This window comes from Macaca thibetana, chromosome 10 (assembly GCF_024542745.1).
Source record: "Macaca thibetana thibetana isolate TM-01 chromosome 10, ASM2454274v1, whole genome shotgun sequence".
Lineage (NCBI taxonomy): Eukaryota > Metazoa > Chordata > Mammalia > Primates > Cercopithecidae > Macaca > Macaca thibetana.
Window position 1 is genome coordinate 42517968 of NC_065587.1, and position 15553 is coordinate 42533520.

Consider the following 15553-nt stretch of genomic DNA (forward strand, 5'->3'; position numbering starts at 1 on the left):
AGCATGAAACCCAGCCCTGGGCTTTTCTGAGCGAAGGGATGGGCCGTGTGACTGCACAGGCCCCGGGATCCTGGACCTGCGGGTCACACTCTCCACCTCTGAAGCCGGGACTGGGGGACCTCAAGCCCGCCTCATCTCCAGAACCCGCGGTTGGGACCTGTGCAGCTGGGAAACAGCAGCTCTAAGCCGGGTCACTCCCCGCCCCAGCCCTGCGGCCTCCCCTCAGCACAGGACGACGCAGGTGGAGTCTGTGGGGACTGGGAGTGGCACTCCGTGGGCTGCGGGGGACCGCGAGGCCGGCGAGGAGTTCCCCACGTTTCCTCCAGCACCGAGGAGTTCCCCGCGTTTCCTCCATCACCCTCTGCCCTGGCTGCCGGCGGGGAGGAGTCTGTCCGCCCCCTCCCCCACTCCACGGCCCACACTCCACGCGCAGCCTTGACCTCTGACCTCTCCCTCCCCCAGGTCCCGCTCTAGCTCTCTGCTCAATGGGGATGGGACCCCGAGTCTTCCGGAAGCCTCGGCCTCCTTTCCTCCCTTCTCGCTTCGTTCCTCGTTCCTGACGCTCCTGTCCCTGCTCGCGGCCCCTCTTGTCCTTTATCCCGCGTGGTTTCCTCTCCTTCCTTCGCGGAGCTTCCCCGCTCCCCGCCCTGTGTGTTCGCCTGCCTGGAGCCCCTCCCCTGCTATTTGGGCGCCGCGAGAACAGAGACCTGGGATGTTTCGCCCGAGCTGGAGGGCCTGGCAAGGAGAGGGCTCTGGGATATGTTTGTTGAGTGTATCCACGATGGAAGGAGGTGGAGTGGGGAAAGCTCCAGCCCAGCCAGAGGCCCTTCGAAGCGCCTTTGAAAACTTTCATGTAAGTGTGACCTTCACTTGCCCCCTAGAGGCCGGGGGAGGCGGCCACTGCCCGGCCGCATGCTCTTAGCCCAGCTGGGTCCCTTCACCGGGCCTCAGTTTCCCCTTCAGTTTTTCCGAGGCTGTCCCCCGCCGTCGCGTTACCTGGGCGGGCTGGAGCCCCGTCGATGGCGCGGCCACGCGCTTCAGCCCGGAGGCGCCCGGGCTCCCGGCCTACAAGTCCCAGCGCCGCCCGGGCCCGCCCCGCCCGCGCCCCTCCCGGCAAGACAGTCCCAAGTGGGGGTGCGGCCGCTCGGCTGCTGCCGCGGGGGCCGGGCCCAGGCGGCGGGGCAGCCTCGGGGCCTCTGCCTGCCCGGAAGGGGGCGGGACAGGACCGTGGAGGCTGGAGACGCGGTTGCCCAGCTGCGGGTCCAGTCGCACTCCTTCGCCCCCGGCCTCCTTGGGTTTCTGGATCACCAATCTCTCCGCCTCTCCGGCGGACCCATGTCGCCACGGGTCACCAACTTCTGCCTAACAATCAGTCATTCACCCAAACACACACTTAAAAAAAAATTTTTTTTTGAGACAAGGTCTTGCCCTGTTGCCCAGGCTGGAGTGTAGCGATCATAGCTCATTGCAGCCTCGACCTCTCCGGCTCCAAGCCATCCTCCTGCCTCAGCCTCCCAAGTAACTGGGATTACCGGTGTGTATTACGATGCTAGGATAATTTTATATTTTGTGTAGAGACTGGTCTCGAACTCTTGTGCTTAGGCAATCCTCCTGCCTTGGCCTTCCAAATTGCTGGGATTACAGGCTGAGCCACCGCACCCAGCCTCAAACACACATTTATGAATGACTCCAAACACACACTTACGAATGGCCCGTCACATGCCAGGCCCATGTTCTTGGTCCCAGGGACACAACAAGTAGGAAACAAACATCCCTCTGGAGCTTACATTTTAAGAGGGGACAAGAGACCATGCATGAATGAAAATGTTTAATATTAGAGTTCTATGTAGAGAAAATTTCCTAGGCAAGTGCTGAGTAGAGCACAAGAGGAGGGGCCCAGGGGAGGCCAAGAGGGCTGGTGTCCACAGGGAAGGCCTCTGGGAGCTATGAGAGAGACAGCCGTTTGCACAGAGGGAGCAGTGGAGGGAAGAGCATGCAAAGGCTCAGAAGTGAGAAATACAGCTCCTGCCATTTAATGAGGACTTTCTAAGTGCTGGGTCCATTCATGTGGTTAATTCTTTACAAATCACTAATAACAATCGAGGTCAGTTGCCTTGGAATGCCTGTTTTAGGCTAGTCCTGGACTGGGTGTCTTACATACATTAAGTGATAATCTGGAAACTGCCTTTGTCATACGTAGGTGCTCTTGGCCCAGTTTTAAGAGGGAGAGGGCTGGGCGCGGTGGCTCACGCCTGTAATCTCAGCACTTTGGGAGGCCGGGGTGGGCGGATCACAAGGTCAAGAGACTGAGACCATCCTGGCCAACATGGGGAAACCCCGTCTCTACTAAAAATATAAAAATCAGCTGGGCATGGTAGTGTGTGCCAGTAGTCCCAGCTACTCAGGAGGCTGAGGCAGGAGAATCACTTGAACCCGGGAGATGGAGGTTGCAGTGAGCTGAGACGGCGCCACTGCACTCCAGCCTGGCAACAGAGCAACACTCCTCAAAAAAAAAAAAAAAAAAAAAAAGGGAAAGGACCGAGGCTCAGCGTGGCTTCTCTAATGCCACCAGGGGCAGTTCACGGCAAGCTGGGTCCCTGATCTCATTTTGTTCCCCAACAGCATTTAGAAGACATTGTCTCCCTGCTTTAGGGTGGGGCAGGTGCACCCTCAGAGAGGCTAAGTGAAGTGCCCAAGACCACACAGCCAAGTGGGGCAAGGGAAAGTCAGGATTAGAACTTCTGGGAGGAAATGACTCCATTCACCCCAGCTGTCACCTGAGCTGCAGTGGGGGTGTTGGCAGTTCTAGCCCTGCTCGCCTGATTCATGAATCAATAAGGGCAGTTAGTCCAAACCCCTGTCCTGATGGGCAAGCTCAGGACAGAGCAGGCTCAAGGCTTGACCAGCCCTGGGCTCTCTGAGCCTATGCTGCTTGCAGCCTTGACCAAGGGATAAATGGCAAAGGCCATTTATCAGACAGCTCTCAGAGCCACAACCCACACTGATGTGGTCCTGGATGGTGTGGCCATGAACAGGCTGCCCCAAGGCTGGACAGAGAAGGGACAAGGAGCAGGGCTGGAGCCAGGGGGCCTAGGCTCCCAGCCCTACCCTCACTAGCCGTGTGGCCCTGGCCATCATCCTTAACAAACCTTCTATACATGGGGATAATTATAGCGCTTGCCACATGGTCAGTGGGAGGATCCTGTGATTCTATGGGCAGAGCACAGGGCCTGGCACTGGTCACCGGATCTCGGTCACCCCTGCAGTGCTGTCACTGGGACACTGACTTGGGATCTTCTTTCCATCTGTGGCTAGCCAAGGCTTCCCTAACTTCTCAGTCTGAGGGAAATCCTGTCCCAGGAACCCAGGAAAGGCTGGGAAAGTGTGAGTGCATGAGCAAGGGGAAGGAGTGAAGACGTTATCGAACCACAGGAGGCAGGCCTGAGATGTAGATATGGAATTTCCAGACAAGTCAGATTGCAAAAGACATTCCCAGGTCCAAGATCTCACCGCTTTTTAAAACCTTCAGCTCAACCCCAGTAAAGTGACATAGTCTTGATGTTTAAGAGTGGTGAAGACAGGTGCCCTTGTATAAAAGTCCCAGGATAGTGGCGGGCACTGTGGGCAGCCACTCCCACCCTCTTCTTCCTTACCCATTACCACTAAAGGGTTGGAAAAATATATCATTGCTCTTCCAGCTTCCCTTGCAGCAGAGGGTGGCCATGTCATGTCACCCAGTTGGGGCCAATGAGACCTAAGTGGAAGCCTGTTGCGGCCTCTGTGAAAACTTCCACTTTTCTGCTAAAAGACACAGAGGCAGTTGGTACCCTTATTGTTCTTTCTGGCCTAAATGTGGGTGGGATGTTTGGAGCTGTGGCAGTCATATTGTGACCATGAGGCAAAGTCCAGGAGACTCATAGACACTGTTCCTCATACTGCTAAATCCAGAGGACATTTGGCAATGTCTGCAGACATTTTTGATAGTCATGACCTGGGGGAGAGAACGCTACTGGCTTCTAGGTGGTAGAGACCACGGATGCTGCTAAACGTTCTATAATGCACTGGACAGTCCCCCACAACAAAGATTAATCTACAGTAAGATAGACAACCCCTGGGCTAAACCAGCACCAACAAACAGACTCTTTGTTAATACAAAAAATCAATCCTGAAGTGTTTAAGCTATTGTTAGTTGGGTTTTCCTTGGTGACAACCAAGAGCATTCCCAAATGATGGAGATGCCATTTGGTGACTGCCACTGACAGGGCCAGCGTGGCCTGGAAATAGGTCTTCTCCCCCACTGCCCTCAGTCCCTGTGGCTCAGTGGGTTGGGGGCCAGCCTGGAGTTTGACCTTGGCCCCATGGGTTTGTGAACGTGAGCTGGTGTAGCTCCCTCTAAAGCTTCAGCCCCTTCATCGACAGGAGACAACAGCAAGCCTTTGGCGCTGGGGGGTTGGGAGGCAGCAGTGAAGGCATACAGGGGTGGTGGTCTGGCTGGGCCTGCGGGGTGTGCTCCATCCACCCCTGCTGCCCACTCGAGCCCCAATGCCCACTCAAGCCCTGCTGCCCACTCAAGCCCCGCTGCCCACTCAAGCCCTGCTGCCCACTTGAGCCTTGCTGCCCACTTAAGCCCCACTGCCCACTCAAGCCCCGCTGCCCACTCAAGCCCTGCTGCCCACTCGAGCCCTACTGCCTGCCTTGCGTCCCCTGAGGACAGATTCCCAGGCTCGCTGCTCTGCATGTGGAAGACAAATACGGCAACCCAGGGCTCCTGCAGTTGCAAAGGAGCTGGCCTGCAGGGTAGGGGTCTACAGGCCACCTGCACCAAGCTCAGCCCAAAGCTGAGTCCCCGAAGAGCCTTGATATAAACACCAACACGACAAACAAAAAGAGGAAGCCCAAGAACGCCGGGCCTGAAGACTCAAACCAGAGCCTCGCCTGGACGGGGCCGCGCTGTTTCAGGTCACAGTGGCCGGCCTCACCCGCTCCTCTCTGCCCACCCTCATCAGGGTAAACTCACTCTCCCTCCTCTGCAGGGCAGCTGGAGCCACGGCCGGGAGCAGAGAGCAGGCCCAGGCCAGGCGGTTCTGCATTTGTGCCCTGCACACATCACACATTTGTGAGGGAGGCAGGAGAGGACCTCTCTGAGCATCAGTTTCCTCAGCTATATAATGGGCATCATCGTAGTCATCTCTTCCTAGGGCTTTTGTGAGATGAACTAAGATAACACACAGAAAATGCTGGGCTCATCCTCACATTGAGCAGGAATTCTGCATTCCAAGCTCCTGCAATTTCTATTTTCTCACCCAGCACACACACAGTTGCCAATCCTCCCTCCCGCTCCCCAGTGAGGCCTGAGGGACCCAAGTCACCTCTGCCCAGCCTGGCTCCCAGCCCAGTCTCACAAAACCGTGTTCCCTTTCCAGAGGCCCTTTGTGGGCCATGGAACCCTTGGCCGTCAGCTGATACCTAAGGTAATAGTATTAAACACTTAAAAATAAAATGCTTGCCAGCCAGGCGCGGTAGCTCACATTTGTAATCCCGGTACTTTGGGAGGCGGAGGTGGGAGGATTGCTTGAGGCTAGGAGTTTGAGACCAGTCTGGGCAATAAAGGGAGACCTTGACTCTACAAAGAAATTTAAACATTTAGCTAGGCACATGCCAGTGGTTCCAGCTACTTGAGAGGCTGAGGCTGGAGGATCACTTGAGCCCAGGAGACTGAGACTACAGGGAGCTATGATCACACCACTGCACTCCAGCCTGGACAACAGAGCAAGATCCTGTCTTTATAAAAAAAGAGTAATAACAAATACAATAAAATGCTTAGATTACCAAAGGAAAACAATCACCTTAAAATACAGGCTGGGTGTGTTTTGGCGTGTGCCTGAAGTCCCAGCTACTCAGGAGGCTGAGGCAAGGGGATCAGTTGAGCCCAGGAGTTCTGTATCAGCCTGGACGACATAGAGAGACCCCCATCTCTAATTAAAACAAACAAATAAAAATGGCTATGAAAATATTTTTTAAAAAATGTGTGATGTAGCAATGTAGACAAGTAATGTCTTCCTCATCAATGTGTTCAACAACAAGGTCAAGTAGTGGTGCTGATGAGACCGTAGTTTTGAAGGATTGATGAGCAAAACCGCTATGTCAAGACGTCAGCGACAGCTGTGTATGTGAGGGTGCATGACCTCTGTGACTTCTTTTTTTTGAGACAGAGCCTCACTCTGTTGCCCAGGCTGGAGTGCAGTGGTGGTATCTCGGCTCACTGCAACCTCCACCTCTTGGGTTCAAGTGATTCTTATGCCTCAGCCTTCCGAGTAGCTGGAATTACAGGCATGCGCCACCACACCCTGCTAATTTTTGTTTTTAGTAGAGACAGGGTTTCGCCATGTTGGCCAGGCTAGTCTCGAACTCCTGACCTCAGGTGATCTGCCCGCCTCGGCCTCCCGAAGTGCTGGGATTACAGGCGTAAGGCACCTTGTCCAGCCCCTCTGTGGCTTCTTGTGGCTTCAGAGCAGCAGGTGCTGCTGATAGAGGCAAAGGCCGGCTGCATCTGTGCTCACAGTGGGCCTCACTTCAGTTGAGCTCTGCTTGATAAAGATAAAGATCTTTGTTCTCCATTAGGCTCACAGACCCTGAATTCTATCCCTGGGTGCTGTGGGGTCTGTGGACCCCAGGTCAGCACCCCTGTGTATTGGTTTCCTGAGTTTACTATGACAAATTACCACACGTTTCGTGGCTTCAAACACTACACAAATTTCTCCTCTTCTAGTTCCAGAGGTCGGAAGGCTGAAATGGGTCTCAGTGGGCTAACATCAAGGTGTTGGCAGGGCTGAGTCCCTTCTGGTGGTTCTACAGAGAATCCCTTATTTCCTGGCTTTTCCAGTGTAGACACCACTCACATTCCTTGGCTGGTGGCCTCATTTACTGTCTCCAAAGTCAGTGGTGATGGTGACGGTGATGGATGGAGTCTTCCTCACTCTGCGTCCCGCCAGTCTCACTCCATCTGCCCCGATCTTCCACCTTCAACAACCCTGTGATTCCAGCGGGCCCACCAGAGAAAGCCAGGGCCATTGCCCTGTCTTGGGGTCCCCAGCCTCAACCACATCTGCACAGCCCCTCTGGCCGTGGAAGGTCGTGGGTGGCCATCGCTGGGGGGTGGGGTTCTTCAGCTCACTTCACTCCTTTCTTTGCCTCTTTCCTGCACTTTTGGGGTGTCTTTCACCCCCCGGGCTTGACAGTGTGCTAGGGTCACATGTGAGCTGAAATTATTTTCTATTTCCCAACCGATTAAAAGAGCTCTTTTTATAAGAGAGTTAAAGTGGCTGAGGTTGGGTCCTCTGGCCGCTAATGCAATCCAAGCTGAAGGTAAAGCATGCCTCTCTCCAGCTCCTCCGGCCAGGCAGGGCCGTGGTGGTCTGGCTGCGCCCACCTGCCTTGCAGAGCCCACCTGCCTTTGCCCATTGCTGTCCTCTGAGCGCCTGTCTCTTCATGGGGGTCCAGTTCCCACCCCTCACCACTGCCAACCCCTGCCCCTAACAACTACCTGATAACCCTCCTTGGCAAAGACTGTCACCCCATCTCCAAATCCCCAGGGATGGGCCTTCTCTCTGGGGTGTCACAGCATCTGTGGTTCTGTCCGCCTTTTCCCAGGGATTCTAGGCCCGCCCTGATTTCAACAGGAGACGCTTCCATGGAGGTTGGTGGCAGTTTCCACCATTGCGCACTTCTAAACTTTGGGGAAAAGGGTAAAACCTCCCAAGAGCTGCTGGCATACCTGAATCTGGGGTTCTGGCAGCCTCCCAGCCCACCTTGGCAGCCTTGGACACTGGGGGCAAGAGCTGGTGACACAGGAAAATAGGGGGTCCCAGAGAAAGGTTTCCAGACGAGACCAGGCAGTCCTTCTACTGCTCTGCTGGCCAAGACCTGTCCTGGCATGCACCTGCACAGAGAACAGCAGAAAGGCAGGGAGCCTTGATCCAGAGTGCCTCTCCGTTCAGGGCTCCAGCAGATTGTCGGTGATGCCTACACACCTTCTGTGCACTGCCTTTAAGGTTCCCCATATTGGCCGGGCACGGTGGCTCATGCCTGTAATCCAAGCACTTTGGGAGGCCGAGGCAGGTGGATCACCTAAGGTCAGGAGTTCGAGACCAGCCTGGCCGACATGGTGAAACCCCATCTCTACTAAAAATACAAAATTAGCCGGGTGTGGTGGTGCGTGCCTGCAATCCCAGTTACTTGGGAGGCTAAGGTAGGAGAATCACTTGAACCTGGGAGGCGGAGGTTGTTGCAGTGAGCCAAGATCATGCCACTGCACTCCAGCCTGGGTGACAGAGCAAGGCTCTGTCTCAAAAAAAAAGAAAAAAAGAAAAAAGGTTCCCAATACTACTGGGCACAGAGGCCAAAATGCACTAGCAGGCACTGGTACTGGGGAGAGGAAAGGCTCAGCCCCTCTCCAGGGGGCACTCACAGGCTCAGTCGATGCTGTTACAGGCTCCCAGCAGCGTTGGTGGACAGTTCCTGGAGCAGCAGAGTGCACACGCCTCAGTTTCAGCTGCAAAGACAGAAAGACACTGGCCTGTGTGCATGGCTGAATCCTGGCCTCTGCATCCTAATCCCTGGAACCTGTAACATGGCACCCTGCCTGGTGACAGGGACTCTGCAGATGTGACTAAGCTAAGGATCTGGAGATGAGGAGAGTATCCAGGGTCATCTAGATGAACGCATCGAAATCATGAGTCTCCATCTGAGGACGGCTCCAGGTGATTTGACTAAGGAACGGGAATAGATGTGAGCCCAGAAGCAGGAGGCTGGAGTGATGCAGCCACAAGCCAAGGGTTGCTGGCAGCCACCAGAGGCCAGGAGAAGCAAGAAATGGGTCCTCCCTTCAGGCCTCCAGAAGGAACCAGCCTTGCCGCCACCTTGATTTTAGTCCCCCAAGAGTCATTTTGGACATGAGGCTTCCAGAACTATAAGAGGATTCATTTCTGTGGTTCTGAGCCACTAAGTGTGTGGCCATTTGTTACTGCAGACTTGGGAAACCAACACAGCTCACATCGAAAGCTGTGCCCTCATCCCCTAGGGAAAGGAGTGCAATCCAAGCGGCAAATTGGGGGTGCAGCAGAATGAGAAAGTCGGGGAGAGCCTGCTGCTCCCTGTCAATAACCAAATGACCTGATTGATCTCCTGTGCCAAAAGTTGTTCGTTACCCCAGGATCTTTCTCATGAAGAGGGAGGTGGCCTTGCTATGCAGCGTGGACAGGTGTGTCTATGAGGGCAGGAGCTGCACAGGGGCTCAGGAGGTGCTGGCGCCAGCCTGTATAGTGGCACTTGCCCCTGGGCTCAGTGTCCCCTCATCCTTTGGCTTCAAGATGGTGATGAGAGGCTGGGTGCTGGTGGGTAATCCCAACACTTTGGGAAGCCAAGGCAGGTGGATCCCTTGAGGTCAGGTGTTCAAGACCAACCTGGCCCCCATCTCTACAAAAATTAGCTGAGCATGGTGGCAGGTGCCTGTAATCCCAGCTACTCAGGAGGCTGAGGCAGAAGAATCGCTTGAACCCGGGAGGTGGAGGTTGCAGTGAGCTGAGGTCATGCCACTGAGATCACAAAATCATACCACTGCACTCCAGCTTGGGTGACAGACGGAGACTCCATCTCAAAAAAAGAGAAAAAAAAGATGGTGATGAAAGCTCTAGGAAAAGGAAGTGCCACGAAGAACAACGATTCTCTTGACTGAGCTGGGTTGCCGAGACATCAGGTAAGAAGCTGGACAGCCGCAGGCAGCACCTTGATCAAACCAAGGAAAGCAGTCACTGCTGGCAGGAAACGTGGGGCACAAATGCCACAAGTCTCTGAGGGATGCTACCTGCTTCTGGCTTTCTGGCACCTTGCAGGTTAGCAGGTGAAGGGAAGCCTGTAGCGAATCCCCGAGCTGTGAGCTGCACGTGGTGCTGGGGAAGGCTGAGTTTGTTTCTACAGTGGCTGCGAGGGTCACGCAGGCCGGAGATCCTGCCCCTGCCAGCGCCGCTACAGAATGCTCAGCACTGCCTGCCTGGGAGCCCGGTGCACGGTGGCCCGTGCTGTGGATCCTGCAGACACCAGGTCATGCAGCCCAAATGCAGGTGGCCACTGGAGAAGACTGTAGTGGTCACCTTGAGCTGCTGTGACAGACCACCACAGACCGGGTGACCGAGCGACAGAGGTTTATTCTCTTAGAGTTCTGAGGGCACAAATCTGAGATCCGGATATCTGCAGGACTGGCTCCTGGCAAGGCCTTTCTCCGTGGCATGCGGACCTCGCCCTCTTCCTGTGTCTTCATGTGGCCCTTCCTCTGTCCTTGTCTTCGTCCAGATTTCCTGGTCTAGGATACCAGACCTATTGGATTAGGGCCTCATTTTATCTGAATTATTTAAAGACCATGTCTCCAAAATACGGTCCTAATCTGAGTTACTGGGAGTTAGGACTTCAACATAGGAATCTGGGTGATGACAGCTCAGCCCATAACAAATACTAATACCGATTTTGCTTTTGTAGGCTGAGCAGAACTGTGCTTGGGCCTTCCACACCAGTCAAGATGCCCTCACAGCAAAGCCCCACCGAAGGGGCCCACAGGGTGGACTCGAGGTACATGAAGTCCCAAGAGATGACTTGAAGCCCCACATGGATGCCCTGGCTCCCCAGCACCAGAGGGAGACACCCCCTCGCCGAAGACAGTGGCGAGTGCCATGCTTCAAGTAATGCGAGGAGCGGCCTCCAGTGCACCTGTTTTAGAGGCCAGCCCTGGAGGCAGAAAGATTTACAAGGGAGTGGAAAGACTGGCAAACACAGGACACAAGGAGATGCCCAAAGTCAGTGGGGGTCAGGGTTCAACCTGGAAATGCAGTCTCTTCAGCTGAGGAAGGCAGCGAGTCCTGGCCAGGAAGCCGGTCCAAGCCCCTGCCTCGTCCCCAGTTCACCTTGTGAAAGCTGATGAATGATCAATGCTTACACATGGGTCTGGAGTAATGGTGGCACTGTATTAAGGGGCGATCAGGCTGTATCTTGATACTGGGACTCACAAAGGTGGAAGAAACCCATCATGCTGATGGGTAGTGAAGAAGAGAAATGAAAGACACAAGAGAAGGCCACGTGCAGTGGCTCACTCCTGTAATCCCAGCTACCCGGGAGGTTGAGACAGGAGAATTGCTTGAACCTGGGAGGCAGAGGGCACAGTGAACTGAGATCACGCCACTGCACTGCAGCCTGGGCAACAGAGCGAGACTTGGTCTCAAAAAGAAAAAGAAAAAGAAAAAGACATCAGAGAGTGCTGCCGCCAGTGAGCCGACAGAATCCAGTGTGGATGTGGGCCCGCAGGACGCTGGGGATTGTCAGTTCCTCCTTTGAGCTTCGTCTTCTCCCATACCGACTCCCCCGGCCCACAATCAAGAGGGAAAAAGAATAAAAGATGAAGAATGCAGGTCAGTTAGTTTTTGGGAGCTGATTTACATTTTAAGCAAGTATGCAACAGGTGTTTCTTATCTGCTTTGGAAATAGCCCTCACCTTAAAGAATATTTCTCAATAGATTGATGCAAAATTCACAATAGGCTCTTAGACTGTGGTGATGGTTCCATGGGTGTATGTTTATCGCCAAACGCATCAAGTTGTATACATTAAATACGTACAGCCTTTTATGTGTCAGTCACACTTCAATAAAGTGGTGTAAAAACTCACACAGTCGGCTACGAAACTATCTACACTGCCCATATTTGCCTTACAGTGACCTGACACCTGTCATAATAAAACCCTCAAAGTTGCAGCCACAACCTCTCCTGACGTCTCCCATCTCCATGGGATAAATGTGGGCCGTGAAACAGGGGAACCGCAGTTAGCAGGAAGACCTCGCAGAGCTGTGAAACAGTGCCAGTCTCTGATTAACAGGACAGTACCTTGCAAGGAAATACAATGCTTGTGTTGAAACTGCCTTTCCTAAACACTATAGCCAGGCCTTATGTTGGGGCTTATACAGCTTCTTAAGAGCCTACGAAAATGTTGAAGGGGAGCGAGGTAGAAAGGGAGAAAGAAAAAGAGAACTGGCTTTAAGATATTTAAAAACAACAACCGCAGGCTGGGTGTGGTGGCTTATGCCTGTAATACCAGCACTTTGGGAGGCCGAGGCGGGAGGACTGCTTGAGCCCAGGAGTTTGAGACCAGCCTGGGCACACATAGCAAAACCCTGTCTCTACCAAAAATACAAAAAAAAAAAAAAAAAAAAAAATGAGCCTGGTGTGGTGGCACGCATGCACTTGTAATCTCAGCTACTCAGGAGACTGAGGTGGGAGGAACTCTTGAGCCCGAGAGGCAGAGGCTGCAGTGAGCCGAGATCGCACCACTGCACTCCAGCCTGGGCAATGCAGCAAGATGCTATCCTCCCCGCCAAAACACCTAAAAACAAACAAGAAAAATCCCCAAATGAATCCGTTTAAGTAAAGGCCTACAAATGTAATACTGGAGACCTCACAAACTGTTTAGTGTTCCAATATCCAATCGATTTGAAAACAATTTATAGCTTTGTAGGAAATGCTGCACTTTGTGAGAAATTCCCTAGTATTTGAGGTGATGATTAAAAAATCAACATGAAGTACATGCTAACTTACTGCCAAATCATTTCAGAAGTAAAATATGAAATTTTTTTCAAAGAATTTGCCTTTAAAACAATGTGATTTAAAGCAGGATGTAGGTGCATTTTAATATTTGGTGTGGAGTGGTGGGTGACACCTCAGAGGACCTAGTGAAGTGATGTCCCAGAGAAAGATGAATATAACATGAGCCACGAATGTAATCTACAATTTTCCAGTAGCCACATTTTAACATTACAAGCAGGGGAAAGTTAAATTTATTATCCAAAATAGTATCATTTGAATGTGTAATTGGTATGAAAATTAATGGCATTTACATTAATTTCAAGAGCATGTGTTTAGTTCATTTTTTTTTTTTTTTTTGGCACTAAGCCTTTGAAATCTGCTGTTTTAGGTTTACATCTCAATTCCAACGGGCCACAGAGCCTTCAAAGTTACTAACACGCGTCTTAAAGTGACCTGTTTGCCACCACCAGGGATTTGTGTTTCCCAAATCAGGGCAGGGATGATGCTTTGGAGCTCAGCAGTGCTCAGAGGCCCCCGCATCGCGGGCGCCAAGGCTTCAGCGTTCCACGAGGAAACCATCGCGGACATTAAGTTTGAAACAGAAAAATCAGGGTCTCACCTCTGACAAATTACCTCCTTTAGCATTTTCCAAGGAGGCCTTCAATCTTCCTATAAAGTGTTATTTTTAAGACGATTCTTCTAACAGCAAGAGCAATGTTTTGATTCTACTTCCCAAATATCTTAAAAGCTTAGCAGCAACAGGAAGGGCACGGTGGCTCATGCCTGTAATCCCAGCACTTTGGGAAGCTGAGGAGAGCAGATCACGAGGTCAGGAGATCGAGACCATCCTGGTTAACACGGTGAAACCCCGTCTCTACTAAAAATACAAAAAATCAGCCGGGCGAGGTGGCGGGCGCCTGTAGTCCCAGCTACTGGGAGAGCCTGAGGCAGGAGAATGGCGTGAACCCGGGAGGCAGAGCTTGCAGTGAGCTGAGATCGCGCCACTGCACTCCAGCCTGGGTGACAGAGCGAGACTCTGTCTCAAATTAAAAAAAAAAAAAAAAATTAGCAACAGCAAATGAAGGGGGTGGCCAACACTTCGTTTCTTTTAATTAACTAAAGTCTGTGAAATTGAACACAGAGCAAATGCTCCAATGTTGGCACTGAGGCCATTCGCGCCATCTGCTGGCCAGACCTAAGCACAACACCCGGCTCCCGGGGAAAGAACCTTAAGAGACAAGCAGGATCTCCAGTCAGCTTGGTCTCTGGACCTTTTTGTCCCGCCTGTATACTGACAGCACAGCCCCACTGAGCAGGAGACTTCTCATGGACGTCATCCTCATTGGCACTTACAGTAGCAGCTACATCTAAACTCTACATCACAGGCCAGCCACGGGGGCACTTTTACACTTTAACTCTGACTACTCACACAACCATTCTGATAGCTTTTAATGTCTCCCATTTTACAGATGAGGTCACTGAGGCTCAGAGGTTTAAATCACATGCTTAAACAAAGAGTAAATCACATGTTAGCAAAGTTGGTGACAGAGTTGGAACTGAAGGTGGGCAGTCCAATGCTAAGCACGTTTGTATTTTCAGACAGGCTCTGTCGAGATCTAGGCTCACTGCAACCTCCGCCTCCCAGGCTCAAGCACTCAGGCAATTCTCATGCCTCAGTCTCCCCAGCAGCCGGGATTACAGGCATGTGCCACCATGCCCAGCGAGTTTTTCTATTTTTAGTAGAGCTGGGTTTTGACTTGTTGGCCAGGCTGGTCTGGAACTCCTGGCCTCAAGTGGCCCGCCTGCCTCGGCCTCCCAAAGCGCTGGGATTACAGGCATGAGCCACCGCACCCAGCCCCATGTCAATTGCAATGTTATATGGTTATTTCAAGAGACCTCAAGTGCAGTTACGGCTAGTACTTGAGGTCACCAAAGCTAAGAACTCATCCTAAACCATATAAAAAGTGACAGGAACAGAGAAAAATCACACCCCAGGATATTAAAATAGGTAATACATACATATATTCTGTAATTTTTTGTGGCTTCACTAAAAGAAATGCTCATTGCGACAACTACATTCATTTCACAACCTACGAAGGGGTCACGAGTGAATCTGGAAAAGGCTGGCTTAGGTGCTCCTGCGTGTTCAAGAACGTGTTTAGTTCATGTTTTAGAGTCTCTCCTTCAAAAGAGACTAAAATTTTGGTTGAATGAGAAAAACAAAAATTTCCTACATGACTCAAACAAATTTTTTTGAGACAGGGTCTTGCTTTGTTGCCCAGGCTGGTCTAGAACTCCTGGCCTCGAAGTGATCCTCCCGCCTTGGCCTCCCCAAGTGTTGAGATTCCAGGCGTGAGCCACCGCATCTGGCCCTTGCTGTTTACTTTCTCCTGGTAGTTATTTTCTGGTGAAAGCCAGAGAGCTCACTGCCAGCAGGCCAGGCACTTGCTGCATCCTTTGTTCTCCCTCTACCAGAGGATCCTCTGGCATGAAGCTAACCCGAAAATGGGGTGAGGCAGGTGGGTTCAGTCGGCGCCTTTGACTGAGAGGGTTTTCACAGGCAGGCTTACATGCACGCGTGCACACACGTGAGCACAGGCTTACAGACCAGACCGGTGTCTCACACACATCCATCACAGCTCCATCCTGCTTCCAACCAAACATGACAGGAACCACGTGCTCCTTCCTGTACCCACCCTAAATCCCTGCCACCTTGTTTCAGCAGCATCTTTATACAAAGTTCTTCCCACCAGGCCCTGTTCCCACAGTGAGGAACCAGGGAAGTGATGTTACACCAAAGAGTGGGAGGAAAGCCAGGCAAAACCAAGCAGAAAATCAAGGGAAAGGTCAGTGTTCACGGTGGCATCCTGGTGGCCGGCAGATGGCAGGTGTATGTTCATTGCCAAAACCCTTTCCACTTTCTTGTATGTTTTAA

The 15553-nt window shown here is 52.4% G+C and overlaps 2 protein-coding genes across 2 annotated transcripts in view; one reads left to right on the forward strand and one right to left on the reverse strand.

The window, feature by feature from the left end:
* Positions 1-15553, reverse strand: part of RBM38 (RNA binding motif protein 38) — a 493989-nt gene that overhangs the window by 18245 nt on the left and 460191 nt on the right. The gene's annotated exons all lie outside the window — the stretch shown is intronic.
* LOC126929164 (uncharacterized) lies at positions 428-11807 on the forward strand. Its single transcript, XM_050745307.1, has 2 exons — positions 428-853; positions 10531-11807. The coding sequence occupies exons 1-2, from the start codon at positions 713-715 to the stop codon at positions 10732-10734; spliced, it is 345 nt and encodes a 114-aa protein (XP_050601264.1). The 5' UTR covers positions 428-712; the 3' UTR covers positions 10735-11807.

Bases quoted from the DNA above. Each gene is read 5' to 3' on its own strand.
- LOC126929164 (XM_050745307.1), top strand. From the start codon at position 713: ATGTTTCGCCCGAGCTGGAGGGCCTGGCAAGGAGAGGGCTCTGGGATA. The intron at 854-10,530 runs GTAAGTGTGACC...TTGCTTTTGTAG, and splicing joins GCGCCTTTGAAAACTTTCAT to GCTGAGCAGAACTGTGCTTG.